The 19864-nt window shown below is 41.1% G+C and overlaps 1 protein-coding gene across 2 annotated transcripts in view; it reads right to left on the bottom strand.

Annotated features, from left to right (window-relative positions):
* The window catches only part of LOC132826766 (copine-8), a 359716-nt gene that overhangs the window by 198729 nt on the left and 141123 nt on the right, over positions 1-19864 (bottom strand). For both annotated transcript variants that reach the window (XM_060842950.1, XM_060842949.1), the window contains exon 6: positions 14566-14642. In XM_060842950.1, coding sequence (XP_060698933.1) covers positions 14566-14642 — 77 coding nt within the window. The remainder of the gene's footprint in view (positions 1-14565; positions 14643-19864) is intronic.

Genomic DNA, 19864 nt, shown 5'->3' with positions numbered 1-19864 from the left:
TTAGGAACTTGAGGAAGTTAGTGGTCATACTTTGGTGGACAGTCTATTTCACAGTAGAGGAGTGTTGCATGTATTAGAATATATGAAGATGGATAAATCTTCTGGTCCTGACCAGATATATCCAAGAATCCTGCAAGAGGTGAGAGAAGGAATTGCAGGGGCCCTGGCTGATATTTGTTAGCATCATTGTTAGCCACAGGTGAGGTCCCGGAAGACTGGAGGGTAGATAATGATGCGCCTTTATTCAAGAAGGGCTGCAAAGAAAAACCTAGGAACTATGCCAGCAAGCTTAATACCTGTGTCAGGTAAGCTACTTGAGAAAATTCTGAGGGATAAAATATACATGCATTTGGAAAGACAGGTTTTGATTAGGAGTAGTCAGCTTGGCTTTGTGTGGGGGACATGGTGCCTCACAAATTTGTGAGAGTTCTTTGATGATGTGACCAATAAGGCTGATGAGGGCAGGTCAGTAGACAAAGTCTACATGGATTTCAGCAAGGCTTTTGATAAGATTCCATATGGTAGGTTACTCTAGAAGGTTAGATCACGTGGAATCCAGGGGAGCTAGCAAATTGGATACACAATTGGCTTGATGGGAGGAAGCGAGTGTAATAGCAAAAGGATGCAAATTAGACTGGAGACTTGTGACTAGTGGTGTATGTCAGGGGTTGGTGCTGGGCCCTTTGCTGTTTGTTATCTACATAATGGCTTGGATGAAAATGTACAATGCATGACTAGTAAGTTTGCTCATGATACTAAAATAGGAGGTATCGTGGACAATGAGAAAGGTTATTGGAAATTGCAGCATGACCTTAATCAGTGGGGAAATGAGCCAAGAAATGACAAATTAAGTTTAATATTGATAAGTGTAATGACTTGCATTTTGTCAAGTCAAAGTAGGAGTGTCATGGTAAATGGTTGGGCCTTAAGGAGTGTAATGGAACAGAGGGACCTTGGAGTTATGATGAATAGTTCTTGGAAAGTGGAGTCACAGGTATACAGGGCAGTGAAGAAAGCTTTTGGTACAATGGTCTTCATCAGTCGGAGCACTGAGTATAGAAGTTGGGAAGGTATGCTGCAGTTGTATAGGACATCGATGAGGCAGCACTTGGAGTATTGCGTTCAGTTTGGTCACATTGCTACAGGAAGGATGTTATTAAACTGGAAAGAGTGCAGAAGAAATTTACAAGCATGTTGCCTGGACTCAATGATCTGCATTATAGGTCACAATTGAACAAGCTAGGATGTTTTTCTTTAGAATGCAGGTGACTGAGGGGAGAATCTTATAGAAGTGTAGAAGATCATGACAGGCATGGATAGGGGGAATGTACTCAGTCTTTTTCCCAGCATTGGGGAATCGAGGACTCGAGGGCGTTGGTTTAAGGTTAGAGAGGAAAGAATAAAAGGAAACCTGTGAGCAACTCTTTTTCCATTTGGAATATGGAATGAGTTCCCAGCAGGTGTTGTTGAGGCAGGCATATTAACAACATTTAAAAGTCACTTGGATAAATACAAAGATAGGAAAGGTTGAGAAGGATATGGGCCAAGTGCAGGGAAATGAGGTCAGCGTGGATGAACATTTTGGTCAGCATGGACCAGTTTGGGCCAAAGGCCCTCTCTCTGTGCTGTAGGACTCTATGACTCTAGTAATGATGTAGCAGTTCCCAGAGAAAAGAAATTCACACAAACATTCTGGTTGAGAAGGGGGGGGGGGGGGGAATAGGAAAGAAACCTAGAATCATAACTCTGAAGCTGATGCTTGATGTCAGAGAACAAAGTTAGACTACACCAGAAGACCTTATCCTAAAAATGTGGAAAAAATGGTGACCCTAAGGAAGATGCTCTGAAACTGAGCAATGTCACCTTGGTGGCATATGGTGGAGCTGGGATGTGACATGTAAGAACAACCGAAAAGGGACATGCGAAGGAAGGTCATGAATTAGATGTTTGTCACTATGGATACAGATGAGTCTGCTTTCTAAAGTTAAGCAGTTGGGAAGACTTGCTGTCGATTGTAATAGAAAATTAACAATATAACAGTGATGCATATAAGTCGATGCCTACCTCTATGTTATATGTGGAAGGTACACCAGTTACCTTTTTGGTAGATACAGGGGCAACATATTCAGTCCTTAAATTAAGCCAGTTCAGAGAGTCAACACCCATAAAGATGAATGGAAGGTTCCTGAACACAATGGGTGCATCAGAAGTTGTGGTGCGAGAGAAATTTTCCGTACCCCTATTGTGCGAAACTAGTAATGGGAAAACATTCCAATTCTCATTCTTGTTATCAGAATTCTGTCCTTTAAATCTGATGGGTCAGGATCTCATAGGGAGACTGGGGTTGGACTTGGTCAGTACTCCGACGGACTTGTAGGTAATTCAAAGGGAAGATTTATCAGTGCAGGCTGTAAAATATGACCCACGACCCCTGATGTATATCTATGAGTGGCCATTAAGCCAGAGAGTGATAAGTTCAGCGACCGATTCACTCGCCCTGGTAGCAAGCAACCATGTTAATCCTGTTACCAATTTTCTTGCTGGGGACATGCTGCACTGCACAGCACACATACACCGCAACGGCCCCAACGCATCAGATGAGAAGGATTGGTTCAGGAGATTGGTTAAACTAGATCAGTTGTTGTGTGAATTTTATTGGAGTGATCACAGAGTGCAGTCAGTGTGAACTTATTTAAGGTATTTGTAACAGCAAGCAGACCCTATCTTTTTGATGTGGAAGACTCCGCTCCTCAAATGTCACTGGCGAAGATGTCCGGTGACAAGTGGCAGGACTTGGGACCATGGGTGCTAAAGGCACAAAGAACAAAAGATTGGGTCTTCAGGGATGACATGGGTATCTGGTTCAATGCAGATATGTGAACATATAAGAAGAAATTAAATTGGCTAACTCAGGCAGATAGGACAGTCTTGCACAATCTCTCAGCAACAAACCCAAACAAGCAGACAAAACATGTCCAGAAACCTTAGCCATTCTCCCTTACATTAAAGACATCTTGTAAATGTCTGCCAGACTACTCAGACCTCTTGGCATCGTGGTAGCCCACAAACCCACCAACACATTAAAACAGCAGCTAATGAACTTGAAAGAGCCTATACAGATAATGAGCAAAACTAACGTCATTTACAAAGTACTGTGCAAGGACTGTAACAAACACTACATTGGACAAACAGGCAGAAATCTAGCATGAACACCAACTAGCCACAAAAAGACATGACCCTCTCTCACAAATTTCCTCACATATGGGTGAGGAAGGACACCACTTCGACTGGGACAACATATCCATCCTAGGACAATCCAAACAAAGACACACACAAGAATTCCTAGAAGCATGGCATTCCAACCAGAACTCTATCAACAAACACATAGAGTGAGACCTCATCTACCATCTCCTGAAAAAAGGAACAGGAAGTGACTTCACCACAGGAAACAACATCACCACAGGAAATGACATCACCAACCCAAAGAAACCTAAACATATAAATAGAAATCAGGAACTTTCAGCTGGAATTTTTAGCATTGCTTCACATGAGGTCCACTGAAGATGTTACCTAGTAGGGTAACAAAACATCTGGAAATAAACCTTTCAGCTCAGCGAGCAAACCTACATCCAAAGCCTCAACCTGAGTTACAAATCTTCTTAAAACTCATTAATATTACAATAGAGTTTAACTGGAATCCAGCTAAACACAGACAGGAACGTGTAACTGAAATCTGCTGAGCTATGTAATATATGTATGAATCCATGAGTGGTTCAGAAGGTCAATCTTCCAAATGCACAGCCTAGTCACATTTCCCACTCATTGGGGAGTTACTAAATCACAAGTATCCCCACACACGGATGAGGAAGGACACCACTTCAACTGGGACAATACATCCAACATAGGACAAGCCAAACAAAAACACATACAAGAATTCCTAGAAGCATGGCACTCCAACCAGAACTCTATCAACAAACATATCAAGTTAGACCCTATCTACCACTCCCTGAGATAAGGAATAGACAGTGACTTCACCGCAGGAAATAACATCACCACAAGAAATGACATCACCAACCCAAAGAAACCCAAACATAGAAAGCTGGAATTTTTAGCATTGCTTCGCATGAGGCCCACTTAAGATGTTACCTAGTAAGGTAACAAAATGTCTGGAAATGAACCTTTCAGCTCAGCGAGCAAACCTGCATCCAAAACCTTAACCTGAGCTACAAATCTTCTCAAAGCTTGCTACTTAAAAATGTGTGTCAACCAAGTGAAGTTACAACAAGACCATGTGCGTGCCAACACAAGCAGCATGTAATAGAAAGAATAAACGGTCTCACAGCCAACAGATCAGATCAAAGTCCTGCTACCTGCAGTCATGGATGGTGGTGGACTATTGTACAAATAATTGGAAGAGGGCACAACACACATCTCCCCAATCTTAAGACTGAGGGAACCCAGGAAGTCAGTGCAATAGACAAGGCTGAAGCACTTGCAACAAACTTCAGCCAGAAGTGCTGAGTGGACAATCATATCAGCTTCCTCCAGAGGTCCTAAATGTTACAGATGCTAATTTTCAGCCAATGTTATACATGTCATGTGTTGTTACTAAATGGCTGAAAAAAATGGTTACTACAAATGTTACTGACCCTGACAATATTCTGGCAATACAGTGAAGTACTTGTGCTCCATAATGGGCTGTACATCTGGACAAGACATTCTACTGCAGTAATATCTACCCATCAGTGTGGAAAAATTGCCCAGACATGTCTTGTATGCAAAAGGAAAGATAAGCTCAATCCAGCTAATTACCATTTCATCAGCTTCCTCTCAAATATAAGCAAAGTATTGTAAGTGTTGTTGATAGTGCTATAAATAGGCACTAATGTAGCAATCACCTGTACCTTGACACTCGGCTGCCAGGCCGACTCAGCATCTAACCTGATTACAACATTGGTCCAAAAGTGGACAAAGGGAGCTGAATTCAGACACTGAGGTGAAAGTGACTGCATTTGTCATCAAGGCTGCATTTGACTAAGTATGGCATCAAGGAGCCCTAGCAACTTTGGAGTTAATCGAAATCAGGAGAGAAACTCTCCACTGGCTGGACTCAGACCCTGGCACGTAGGAAGATTGTTGCTAGAGACCCATCATCTCACCTCCAGGACATTTCTGCAAGAATTTCTTGGGATAATTGCTTTGGCCTAACCATCTTCAGCTGCTTCATCAATGACTTTCTCTTCCATCAAAGGTCAGAACTGAGCATTTATGATGACTGATGACTGCACAATGTTCAGCACTATTTGCAACTCCTCAGATACTGAAGCACTCAATGTCCATGTGCAGCAAGAACTAAACAACATCTAGTAAATGATAAATGGTAAATAACATACCTCAGAAGTGGAATGCAAAGAACATCTCCAACAAGAGAAAATCTAATCACCTCTCCTTGGCATTCAATGACATAACTATCTCAACCTAAATATCCCTCTGTCAACATTCAGTGCACTATCATTTACCAGAAACTGACTTGGACTAGTCATATAAATACTGTGGCTGCCAAAGCAGGTCAGAGGCTGGGAATTCAGAGTTGAGGAACTGCTCCCTTAACTCCCAAAATCCTGTGTACCATCAACAAGGCAGAAAGTTAGTAATGAGCTGGCATATTATCTACTTACCTGGAAGAGTGCAGCTCCAAATGTCAAAAAGCTCAACTCATCCAGGACAAAACAGTACACTCAGTTATCATTTGTATCCATCAACATAAACATTTGTTCTCTCCAAAACAGATGAACATAGGCAGGATTATGTACAAGATATATGGTAGCAACTGACCAAAACTTGCCTGACAGCACTTTCTGGATACACAACCTTCTGAAGTAAAAGCAGCAAACACATGGGGGTATCCTTGCAAGCTCCCCTGCAATCAACACACACCTTGACTTGAGTTATATCACCAATCTTTCCCAGTCATGGTTTCAAATTCCTGGAACTTTCTTCAAAGCAGCACTGTGTGAGTACCCACAACAGAATGACTGCATCAGTCCAAGAAGGTAACTTTCCTCGGGCAATAATATGTGACACAAAGTTTGACATACTTTTAATGCATGTTGATTGTTTCATCTTATTGGATTTTTAAAGTGTCTATCCAGAAGATCACTAAGGTAATCAAGGCAACATGTTATCATGCAAGTCATTGTACTACATTATAATAAAAGGTAAAAACAATGACTGCAGCAGCTGGAGACATTAGTCTAGATTAGAGTTATGCTGGAAAAGCACAACAGTTCAGGCAGCATCCGAGGAGCAGTACAATCCACGTTTCGGCCAAAAGCCCTTCATCAGGAACACAGGATTCTGTATTCCTGATGAAGGGCTTTTGCCCGAAATGTCAATTTTACTGCTCCTAGGATGCTGCCTGAACTGCTGTGCTTTTCCAGCACCACTCTAATCTATATTATAATAGAACACCAACTAGCCACAAAAAGACATGACCCTCTCTCACAAGTTTCCTCACATACGGGTGAGGAAGGACTCCACTTCGACTGGGACAACATATCCATCCTAGCACAATCCAAACAAAGACATGCACTAGAATTCCTAGAAGCGTGGCATTCCAACTGGAACTCTATCAACAAACACATCGAGTTAGACCCCATCTACCACCCCCTGAAAAAAGGAACAGGAAGTGACTTCACCACAGGAAATAACATCACCACAGGAAATGACATCACCAACCCAAAGAAACCCAAACATATAAATAGAAATCAGGAACTTTCAGCTGGAATTTTTAGCATTGCTTCACATGAGGTCCACTGAAGATGTTACCTAGTAGAGTAACAAAACATCTGGAAATGAACCTTTCAGCTCAGCGAGCAAACCTACATCCAAAACCTCAACCTGAGTTACAAATCTCCTCAAAACTCGTTAACATTACAATAGAGTTTAACTGGAATCCAGCTAAACACAGACAGGAATGTGTAACTGAAATCTGCTGAGCTATGTAATATATGTATGAATCCATGAGTGGTTCAGAAGGTCAATCTTCCAAATGCACAGCCTGGTCACATTTCCCACTCATTGGGAAATTGCAGAGTTTCTGTCTGTAATTGACAGATGCCATACGTCTTGATGGATATGTTCTTAATAGGTGAAGAAATTACCACATTGAACATTTACAGTCCAACATCAGAAAAAAAAGTTGAAAACACCCAAAATATCATTTTCTGAAATAAGTGGGGAAAGAGGGCTTAGAAAGGTCAGGCCAAGCAATTAGGGTTTGATACTGCCTGGCAGAATGAGAAGGACCCGGCACTTTAACACTACATAACACTCAGCTGTTGTGGTTCTGTTTGCCGAGCTGGAAGTTTTTGTTGCAAATGTTTCGTTCCCTGGCTAGGCGACATCATCAGTGCTTTGGAGCCTCCTGCGAAGCGCTTCTTTGATGTTTCTTCCGGTATTTATAGTGGTCTGTCCTTGCCGCTTCCGGGTGTCAGTTTCAGTGTCTGATGATTTAACTTGTAACTTTCAATCGTCGAATCAGAGAGTCATAGAGAATAGAAACAGGTCCTTCGGTCTAACTCATCCACGCTGACCAAGTTTCCCAAACTAAAGTAATCCCACTTGCCTGCATTTGGCCCATATCTCTCTAAATCTTTCCTTTTCATGTGCCTATCCAAATGTCTTTTAAATGTTACAACTGTAGGTCATTCCGCATATGAACCAGCTTTTCTGAAAACACTCACTGATTTGTATTCAGAGGTTATTACCTGATCTTATGTTGGAACAGTTTTTCTGGATTTGACTGGTCTTAGCTTTTAAAATAAAACATATTGAAGGATGGGCACTGAAGAAAATCAGTACTTTCTTTTCACCTTTTAAAGCTAGTAGAGACAAACTAGATTAAATGTCTCAATGAAAATTGCTAATGAAATTTTTTTGCTGGTCAAAATGAGCTCTCACTGGATGTAAACAAGTTGCAAAAGTAAACAGGCATTAGTTCTAGAATTAGACAATTTCAATTGTAAAAGCTTGCAAAAGAGTTATTTTTAGGAAATTAAATGTTACGTGAAAGACAATCTGATTTCTTCAGCTGCACTGCTGAGTCAGTAAAGAGTTTTCAGAGTTATCTGAGTAATCTGTCTTTGACACAATGTGGAGGTGTCAGTGTTGGACTGGGATACACAAAGTTAAAAATCACGCAACACCAGGTTATAGTCCAACAGGTTTATTTGGAAGTACAAGCTGTCGGAGCGCTGCTACCTGATGAAGAAGTGGCGCTCCAACTGCTTGTACTTCCAAATAAACCTATTGGATTATAACCTGGTGTTGTATGATTTTTAGTCTTTGACACATCCTGCTAATATCAAATATAGGTTTGGAAAGAAATTACATTTCACAAGACTGGCAGTATTTGTTTTCATAAATCGACAATTTTCATCCAAAACATAGTGAGTAACAAAATGTCCTTCTAAGTCTCTGAAACAAAAAACAGAATTCTAATATCTAACTACTAACTGCTCCTATTTAATGTCAGCTCCTGGTTCTATATGTTCTTTACATTCATAATTCTATAAACATAAGCATTGTTTACTTACTGTTGGCAAGTCATATTTTTAAAAAAAGAACCTGACTACTAAAATGTTGTCAGTATCATCAATGGGAACACGTGCCATGCTGCTGTCAAGTGGATATCCTGCAATTTCCTTCAATGCAATATACAGAATTCACAACTCCATAGCAACAACTTTAAAGGGTGCCTTTAATTCTATGCCTTGCTAAGATGGTCTTCAAACACAATAGATGTAGCTATTTGAAGCTATGACCAGTACATTTTTCTTCACAGCTCCAGTACCGCTGAATTTAAAAAAGAATGGCTAGATACTGTAGTCAATAAGGAAGAGATGGCAGTCAGCAACAGCTTCAAACAAAATTTCCCAGACTGATCAAGCAACCTGTGGTGCAGACTTTCGCTTCCCAAAATTAGTTTAAGTCAAGGAAATCTCCAGGTATCCAACAGGATAAGTACCATTCTCATTAAGTATTCTTGCAGACAGCAAACCAGAAATTAAAAACCATTGAACCCTTTTGCATTTAATGTATAAATTTTACAAATAGGAATGAAAATAAATGATTGAGATTTACACATAGATTGCAAGCAGTGGTTAAAACATCATAACCTTTAAAAGGGTATACAGCATGGTGGAATTTCCAATCATAATGAAGGCCTTTGAAGTTTAACAAATTTAACATTTCTTTGTAAGGGCCAGTGAGGCTGTTCAGCAATTACATACTTATGATTTATTATCTCACATCAAAACCCAGTTACAAAACCTACCCAGCGAGATGTAACTTGTTCGAAGGCATTGTTTTTAACAGCTGAATTAATAAAGTAGATATGGAATCCCACATCAGTTCAATGATTTTTATTTGATTACTGTTTGGGGAAAGTGGGGGACAAACTTCACAACGCACCCTCTGAACAGACACGAACGACATTTAAGTGGCTGTATTTCACTGTGTACATGCAGGCTATAGACAGTGCTGTCAATCGCAGAGGAGTAATGACAGTGAATAACTGGCAATTTTGCCACTATTACTAGCTCAAATTTGAGACCACTAAGCCTTGGTTAAGTACATAAAATCTGCATTTTCAATATTGCATAACATTTCAAAGTGCATCATAGCAAATGTAGGACCTTTTTAAATTGCTGTCACTATCTTAATACAAGAAAACATAGTAGATAATTCATGCGTAACAACTACATAAAAACAGTAATTGGATAAATGGCCAAATAATCTGTTTTGGTTTTGTTGTTTGAATGGTAAATATTAATCAGGTCATGGGGAAAACTCCCCTGTTCCTTCAGGATGACATAAGTTTATTTATATTCATCTGAGAATTCAGACAAGGGCTGTTTAAAGTTTAAAAGAAAAATATCACTCAAACAATGGAACACTTACCAGGTACTGTGCTGAAATGTCTGCCTGGTTGTGTGCCTACAGACTGGTGTGGGACTCAAACTTATGATCTCTGACTCGGAGGTAGGAGTTATAAAACTGGGACTCAACTGATGCCTTGGCCCACCACAGAGAGGAACATCGTCAATTTTTGTGATTTTCCACTTACGACGAGTACAGACAAAGCAGCATGCAGTGGTTTCAGGACCAAGGTTAAGAAAACAGGGTAGGATTTACCACAAGGTAGTCAAGCAATAACAAAGAGGAACTTTACTCTCATATCTCATGGCAGCTCTCTCAGTACAAAATGTAACCAGGACTTCCGTCTCAAACCAGCAAGTGTTTGCTTTGATTTCTACCTTAATTCGATGATAACATTTACATTGAATTGCCCTGTAATAATCTACAGGTAACCAGTTTGTTGAATCACCAGTCAATCTTGCAGTGTAAGATCTTGATCTTTCCACATGCTCATCAATCCCACAAAAATAGCAAAAGTACAAAACTGTTAACTCAATAATCTAATTCATCCAAATCACTAAAACTTCTTAAAGGCAGGAAAGTGACCAGTGAGCCTACCTTAGAACTGGCAGATTACTTATGCTGGACAGATTTAAAGTCAACCACACCCATGAAGTTTTCTAAAGAAGTTTAGAGTCAGAGAATTACTTTGCAAAAACACAGTAATGACAATACTGGATGGTAGTGACATTTGCACCTGCACACAGCTTCGATAAACTCCTTCGATTAAAGAAAAGGATGTGAAGCAGATGTAAAAGAACAATAAAAAACTGAAGAGGATAACTTTCATTTCATTGAGATTAAATGCGAGGAAATTTTCTTTCTGCATACAACAAATAATACCTTCAATCAATGAAGAACAGAGATATAGAGCTAATTGTTTTCAATGTACACACGGGTACCAGCCTGAGATCATGCCAACAGAGTTTTTACTAATTACATTTTATTTTTGTTCTCACTGTATACAGTACAAACAATAGTTTACTCGTGTGTAATGGAACATGTGGAAACAGTAGTTCAGCTCATAATATTGGGAAGTATGTAATCTAATCTTACACTATAAACACTCATTAACGTACTACATATATTACTTAGTAAGCATATGTGCTTTCAGCAGAGCTGACCTATATTCTGCTATTAACCCCATATTCCCTCTCTGCAATAGTTAACATTCCCTCTTCCTTTTGTTGTGTGACACCTGTGATCTCCAAGTTTCTTTGTTCTCTAACCTTTTCTGCACCTTTCCTCCTGCCGCATTTGTTCTTTCCCACTTTTCTCTACTGGAGAAAACCTACCACATTTTTCACCCTATTTGTCAGTTCTGAAGAAGTCATACTATCGCTGTTTCTCCCTCCATAGATATTCCCAGACTTGCTGAATTTGTCAAGACTTTCCCCATCTCAAGTTCTGGCCTCATCTTTTGGCAGCTGGTAAGCAGTCCACCTGAAATTGCTAAGTCACTGCGGATCTCAATCCTCAGTTCAACATAATGTCACATGACTTAGACACCAACCAGGGCAGCAGACATGTCTGTACATTGTTACATGTTAACCTTAAATTTGAATGCAGCACTAAAATGTCCATCTGGGCTTCCAATGATGTCCAGAGTAATGCCCAGATGAATGGGAAAAGTCTCAATTCCATTTTTGAAGCTTTTGAAAGCAAAATAGTGCAGATGCCGAAATAAAAACCAAGTTCTGGACAAATTCAGCAAGTCTGTCAATATCTGTGGAGGGAAAAAACAGAGAAGTGTTTCAGGTCCAATATGACTTCTTCGGAACTGGAGAAGGAGGGTGAAAAATGTGATGGGTTTTCTCCAGTAGAGATAGATGAGAAAGAACAAATGCAGCAAGAGGAAAGGTTAAATAACAGAGGAACCTGGAGATCACAGGTGTCACAGAAAAAAAGGAAGAGGAAGTGGTAATAATTGCAGAGAGGGAATATGATGTTAATAGCAGAATATAGGTCAGCTCTGCTGAAATCCCATGCACCTACTAAGTAATGTGTGTTGAAGGCTAGGCAGAGCTGATAGCATGAGATTGGATTACTTACTTTCCAGATCAGAATCTAAGCAAGAATGGAATGATAAGTGCAGCAATGTTCTTTAATGGACCTCAGAGTTACCCTTGTGTTACACAGGCTAACATTGGCCCTTTTATATTTAATAGCTTTACGCACCTAAATCTTCCATCAAAATCATCGATTCCCTTATTCATCAAATGCTTGTCTACCTATCTCTTAAATGCATCTAGACTTTTCAGAGGGTTTAGGCAGTTATGATTGTAGGTTAACATGGGGTGAAGTGACAGGAGGAAGCCCAAGTAGAGCATAAACACTGGCACAGATTGGTTTGGTACAAATTTTCCTGCATATATCTATGTGATCAAAACATGTCACAGCTCTCAACTGCCAGCTGGAAAGCTAGCAATAAATCCACATTGTCTTTTTTGGGAATGTCTGTCCTACTCCAAATCTAACGGACAGTAGCAAGGTCACCACTAAGGTATACCCAAGTCACCAAGGGTTGACTGTAACTCTACCACATCTGCCAGCCAATCAGAGTTCAGCAGCACTACTGGAGAGACCGTGAGCATAGAGTCTGGAATCCCAGGATCACAGAGTAACACAGGCTACAGGAAAGTACAGAGGAACCTTGATTTTTCAGCATTTGATAATCTGAATATTGGATGATCCAGCAAGATTGCAAGGTCCCAATGCATGGCTAAACTATGTTATTCGGTATTCGATTATCGGAATTCGATTAATGAAATAAATGAAATACGCCCGCCCATGTCCTTCGAATAATCAAGGTTCCTCTGTATTTGGGAATGAGGTAGGAAAGGGAATTGGAGTGGTAGTGGGGGCGGGGGGGGGGGGGTGTTCAAGGAGGGGGTTGCTTGGCAATAATGGCAGGATGTTGGCTCTAAGCAGAAACTCCTTTTCCTGATATTCAGTCCGTCAGTCGGGCACTGAGTGCTGCTGACCAAGGGACACCCCCAGGCACCCAGAGCTGGCTGGATGGTTTCACTTACTGACCATGTCATGTGGTGATGAGCCCAGCAGTGGTCAGATTCAGTCCTTAAATGGTCACTAATTGGCCACAAGGCCTCCAATCAGCAGAAGGGGAAAGTCAATCACTGGATTTCCATAATTCAGCTGGAGGCAGATAGGCAGCAGGGTTCAAGTACACTGCAAATCCCACCTGATTAAAGCCCCTCCAGCCTCCAAACTCCCCACTCTGGTGAACAGAATTTATGACTTCTTGCATTTTCCTGGAGTGTCAATGTGCAAATCTTTATCAGTATCACTATTCTAAACTTTGAGTCATGTCTAATAGAATAAGTGGCTGAATATCAATAATGCTCAAAAAAAAGTTTGGTGTTCTGTTCAACTTGAATTGGGATGGAACTTCCATGTAAAATGAAGGACAGTGCTCTAGACAGTATAAATGCAGGCCTGTGGATATGTGCAATAAAACACTTGGTGGATTAGGAGAAATGCCAGAAAGCTGCAGTCAATGGCAGCGTGCATGGATGGATCTAGCATCAATTTAGCAGTGGGCTTGGCCAAACCTTGGAGCCTAGGCTTTCCAGCATGGGCACGAGAGCCAACTCTACTTGTGAACTCAAGCATGGCTGATTCACAGCTTCCAACAGCCACCCAAGCTCTGAGTGCTACAGTGGAAGATTAGATTGCTGCTGTTCTGGTTATTAACTGCAAAGTGTAAAGGCACTAACAAGGTCTCAAAACAGTTCAACAATTTGTCTGTCTGAGGATTAATGCCATCTTTGCCCTACTCTGAGGTTACAGTTGTGGCTTCGGAAGTTGGCAGACTTTAATGAGGATGTCCTGACTAAAGTGCAGACTTCTCAGACACTGTACCTAGCTTAGTCTCTGGTTGGATAATTATTTACGAGACAGGCTGCTACTAAAGGAACTTCTCTCCCTCCTCCCCAACCATCAACTTCCCCTTCACTGCATGCTCTCTGCTCATCCTCCACGTTATACTGTATTCCCACACAACCTGGCTATGCAATGCATGGCTGGGAACAACTAGTTTGTGCAAAACCCTGGAAGTCAGGACAGGATTGCTCAGCATGTGTCACACCATTCCCTGCAGACTTCAGCAGGCTTGAAGAATTCTATGGTAGCATCAGCCTATAGAAATTGTTTTATCAGGTTAGCAACTCCTTCAAGTAGCTCTAGTGAGGAGACCCAGTTTCGATAACCTTGTCAAGCAGGAAGCTCTGCAATGGCAGCACCAATGTGAAATCAGGGTTACATGTTATTTGACAACATGGTCCATTAACACAGCATTACTATGCATGCAATAATACTCAATCACCAATATTCTACCAGAGCTTGCATCAGAAATGCACATGTACCAGCAATGTCATGTCAAGGGGCACTCAAAGCTCAAAAAGCAGGGGTAACAGATTCAAATTTTGTGGGCGGGCGTAGTTCAAAGTCCCATACGAATCTAAAGCTGACCATCTGTACATAAGCAATGTACAAGGCTTGACAGAAGGATTTCCCTGATTAATGGTGCCCATTTGCCACAAATACAGTCTATGTTTTACTTACACAAGAGGTTTTTCCAATCTGCTTCCCTGCGAACCAACTATCTCTCCCAATGTGCAGAATGCTTGACCCAGAAAGTCCTGAAATTCAGAAAAAAAATACATTTGACGATAGGTGGCAATTACCACTTGCAGCCAAGGAATGAGAAAAAAATAAAATCAATATTTTTTAAAAGTGCCTTGCAATTTAATTCTGAACACAAGCGCTGGGATTTCTACAGGGGTTCTCCTGCTCTCCCACTGTAACATTGATGGAGGAGCAGCAGTTCACTTGGAGGACAGTACAAATAGCTAATTTTAGCAACTGCTCCAGGGGATCCACTAATCGTTTTCTGAACGTATGGTGAGTGCTGAAAGCAACCTTTGAAGAAATTCAACCAAGGTTGCTAACAAACATTAAAACATACTTCATAAAATGATTTAAATTTATACTTGACAGACAGAGACGAGCAAGGAATAAGCCACTCAGCCCTTCAAACCAACCTTACCATTTAATAAGGTTGTGGTTGAGCTGATTTTTACTTCAAATCTAAATTCTGACATATTCCTGACCATCTTTCATCCTCTTGACAATCTAGAATCCAGCTACCTCTATCAAAAATATTTAAAGCTTCTGCATCTACTGCCTTTTGAGCAAGGGAATTCCAAAGTATCACAAGCCTCAAAGAAAAAATGGTTCCTCATCTCTGTATTAAATGGGAAACCACTTATGTTTAAACTATAACCCTAGTTCTAGATTCTCCCACAAGCGGAAACACCCTTTCAACTTCTAGTGGTTAAGTCCCAACAGGATCTTACATTTTTCAATTATGTCGCCTCTGACTCATCTTAACTCGAGAGGACACAGGCCTAACCTACCTAGCTTTTCCTCATAAATTAATCCATTCATTCCAGGTAATGGATGGAAACAACCTTTGCAGAAATTCAAAAAAGTTTGCTAACATAAACAACAAAATATCAATTCATAAAATTATTGAACTTATTCATTACAAGCATATAACATAAAACAAGATCAGGCCACTCAATAATGAATAAAATCATGGCTGATTGGATTTTAACCTCAATTCTACGCTCCTGCATATCTTTCATCCCCTTAATGATCAGGAATCTGGAAATCTCTGCCTTAAAGCTATTAAATGAGTCACAGTCGAATATGGGATGGATATGACGAGAATATGTCCAAATATTTGAAGAACTGGAGAAAAGCACTGAAAAACTACAACATGAAGCCCAAAGATCCAAAACATGGCTGGTCAATTTGAGCCTACAGAAGAATACGGAAGCAAAGGTTTCAAGGTAAATGGATGAAGACTTAGAAAAGGTGAGGTGTTTCAAATGCCTGAGGTCGATGTATGGGGAAACAAGAAAATACAAGATCAGGAACCAGAACACCAGGGGGATCATTGATGATTGTTGGAATATCAAAGGAAATAATCAAGGAGAGACTGAAATGGCATTGTCAACTATTGCAGAGAGAAGAGAGATATGGTGAGGCAAGCGATAGAGATGGATCTGTCAGGAAGAAGCAGCAGAGGGAGGACTGATACCAGCTGGAAAGATGCATTGGTGTGAGACTGCGAAACTAAAAGATGACTAATTAGAGGAGACGGAAAAAGGTGATCAACTCGCATTGTGGCAGGACCAAATTAAATACAAGAATCTAAAAGAAAGAAGATTAAATTGAAGGATATTGGGGCAGCACGGTGGCTCAATGATTAGGACTGCTGCCTCACAGTGCCAGGAACCTGGGTTTGATTCCAGCCTCGGGTGACTGCCTGTGTGGAGTTTGCACATTCTCCCTGGGTTTCCTTTGGGGTGCTTCAGTTTCCTTCCATAGTCCAAAGATGTGCAGGTTAGATGGATTGGCTATGCTAAATTGCTCATCATGTTCAGGGATGTGCAGGCTAGATGGATTAGCCATGGGATGGGGAAGGGTGGGATACTGCTTCCACACTATCGGGATTCTGTGATTCTCTTAATAAAGCACAAAATAGACAGGCATGCAAGATATTCCCTGTCAGCTATCTGCTTCACCCAGACTTGGAGATTTTACTGAGCTTTAGCTGCTGAGAATGTGGAGAATTTTTGTGTTTTGAAGCACAGATGTAACATTCTACAAGTCAAAATTTTTCATCTTATTACTGTTTGTGGAATGATGTTTTACACATCCTGACATCCACATTTCCTGCAGTATAACACTGTTGATGCTTCAAAGCTATTTTATCAACTGTACTTAATAAGCAGTGACCATCCTAATCCAACAGTCCTGAAAAGGACCACTATACCTCACCTGAACAAAAGGTAAATCTCTCTCTCTGGCATTGCCCCTTCAGAATTTGAAAGCAGAGAGAGATCAGCAGAATGGTAAATGATCTAGACTTACAGGATCATACAATGATAATTCTCTGGCACAAAGAGAAGGGTCAACAGGGGGTCACTAATAATGAGGATGGACATAATGCTATGGATTCAAAAAATGACACATCAGCTCCATAAATTTGATGATATAGTGGCAAATTTTCACCACCAAGGAGGGTAGATTAAGATAGGATTTCCAGACTTGACAGACTACCCAGCACAATATATAAACTCCTTTTAAAGATTATTTTTCAATCCAGGGACAAGATATCCCACTGCTGAGAGAAAATTGGAATGGGCCATAGGTACAGCCGATTGCCACGGGTGGGCTGGTTAAAAGGTCCACGTTGGTTCTCTAGGCCTTCATGACAGTTGCTTATTTATATTTTAGGCTCTCTAGCCTCACTGCTCTTACACCATACCCATCCCAGGCCATCGCCAAGTTCTCAGGCCAACTAATACATGATCCAACCCACCCCCACAGCAGCACATATTCTTCAAACAAGTCATGGATTCTCCACACCCATTCATCCAATATAGGCCTGTGGTAACACCAGATATGTGAAACTTCTTAGAAAAAAATCTTCCTGTTCTTAATTTTTGAAATAAAAGAGGTGTTCCCACAAACCTATAAAAGCATTAATCAAACAGACCATTAAAATATCAACAACTAAAAGTTTTGACACCTCTTAAACTTATCAAAGACACATTGTGGCACTGACATAAGAAATAATAGAGAAAAAAAGAACCTCATAAAGGTGTAAAACAAGCGAAGTCAACACATTTTCATATTGAGAAAGTGAGGACTGCAAATGCTGGAGATCAGAGTCAAAAAACGTTTTTCCAACATCCTACGTTTTCATATACAACATCTCTCCCATAAATTCCTTTGTAAGAGAATTTTATAAGGAAGGGCAAGAAAGTGAACTTAAGATTTCTACTTCCATTTTAAAGCAAAATTCATATTTAATCAAGTTACAAAGAATATTTTCTCCCTGAATTTAATTTTAAAAGTTTTGCTTTCACAATGCACTCATGGTTAATGATTAGAATAGAATAGAATGCCTGGTGGCCATTTGGCCCAACAAGTCCACACCGACCCTCCGAAGAGTAATTCACCCAGACCCATTCCCCTACCCTATGTTTACCCCTGACTAATGCACCTAATCTACATATCCCTGAACACTACAGGCAATTTCCCATGGCCAATTCACCTGACCTGCACATCTTTGGTCTGTGGGAGGAAACCGGAGCACCCGGAGGAAACCCACACAGACACGGGAAGAATGTGAAAACTCTGCACAGGCAGTCGCCCGAGGCTGGAATCAAACTCAGGTCCCTGGCGCTGGGAGGCAGCAGTGCTAACCACTGAGCCACTGTGCTGGCCCATTCCTGGTGCGGCAGCATTCCTGGTGATACAAAACTTTGAAGAATTCTTTGAATAAGTTAATAGTTTCTACCAAGTAGAAAATATTCTCATCGACCAAATCCTTCAACAGGTTCTTTCTCTTTCTACTTCCCTTTGTGCAGCATGTTGACCCTCTGATCAAGAATTGTCATGCTTGACTCCACATCTACTTCTTAGACCAATCCTTCGTACCACGCCATCAGCATGATGCTTATCATTGCTAATGTACTGATCTGCAATGACTAGGCTTTCTTGGATCTATCTAATTTAATTTATTGCTTCCAGATACTGCTGTTCCCACTTTCCAAAACCTCTGGCATGCAATTTCTCCTTTTTCCCTACCAAGGCTATGGCACAATGCTTCTCCTTCCCATACATCATCCAAACTGTGGCATTCTGCTTACTTTCTCTACCTCCAAGTGTCCTACCATGTTCTTTCCCTACAAAACATATTGCCTTCCTAAAACAAGTGGGCAACTTTGTTAAAAAGTGGACCCAAGCTGACTTTGCCTGCGAGAAGTGCACCCAACTCCAGTCACAGAGCACATTAGGGAACTAAAGCTGGGGCTGGATGAACTTTGGATCATTCCGGAGGCCGAGGGGGTGATAGAGAGGAGTTATAGGGAGGTAGTCACACCTAAATTACAGGATAAAGGTAGCTGGGTGACTGTCAGTAGAGGGAATGGGAATAGGCAGGTAGTGCAGGGATCCCCTGTGGTCATTCCCCTCAATAATAAGTACATCATTTTGGATACTGTTGGAGGTGACAACCTACAAGGGGAAAGCCACAGCGACCAGGTCTCTGGCTGTGTGGCACAGAAGGGAAGTGGGGAGAATAAAAGAGCAGTTATAATCGGAGACTCATTCATGAGAGGAACAGACAGGAGATTCTGTGGGCGTGAGCAAGAGCAGCCAGAAGTCGTGATACACATCCGTATCCATGACAGAGGTAGGGAAAGGGACGAGGAGCTGAAAAGAGAATGTAGGGAGTGAGATTGGGAGCTAGAAGGCAGGACGAGCAGAGTAGTTATCTCAGGACTGCTACCAGTGCCATGGGCTACTGAGCCTAGGAACAGAAAACGAGTGCAGATGAAGGTGTGGCTGCAGAGCTGGTGTGGAGGGAAGGCTTCAGATATGTGGATAACTGGAATGCCTTCTGGGCAAGATGGGACCTATGTAAGAAGGACAGCTTGCACCTGAACTGGAGGGGCATCAAAATCCTTGCCAGGAGGTTTGCTAGAGCTCTTCGGGAGGGTTTGAATTATATTGGCAGGAGTGTGGAACCAGAGCTATGGGTCAGATGGTGGAGCAGGTAGTGAACAGCCAGATACAGCATGGGTCGGTGAGGAGGGATAGGCACTTGATAGGGCAAAGGTGCAGTCAATGTGATAGGGTAGAAGTGTGTCTACTTTAATGCAAGATGTATTAGGAATAAGAGTGATGAATTTAGAGCATGGATCAGTACTTGGAACTATGATGTTGTGACCATTAAGGAGACTTGGATATCACAGGGGCATGTTGGATGTTCCATGTTAGA

The sequence above is a fragment of the Hemiscyllium ocellatum genome, chromosome 23 (genome assembly GCF_020745735.1).
Source record: "Hemiscyllium ocellatum isolate sHemOce1 chromosome 23, sHemOce1.pat.X.cur, whole genome shotgun sequence".
Lineage (NCBI taxonomy): Eukaryota > Metazoa > Chordata > Chondrichthyes > Orectolobiformes > Hemiscylliidae > Hemiscyllium > Hemiscyllium ocellatum.
This window is presented reverse-complemented; position numbering and strand designations above follow the sequence as displayed.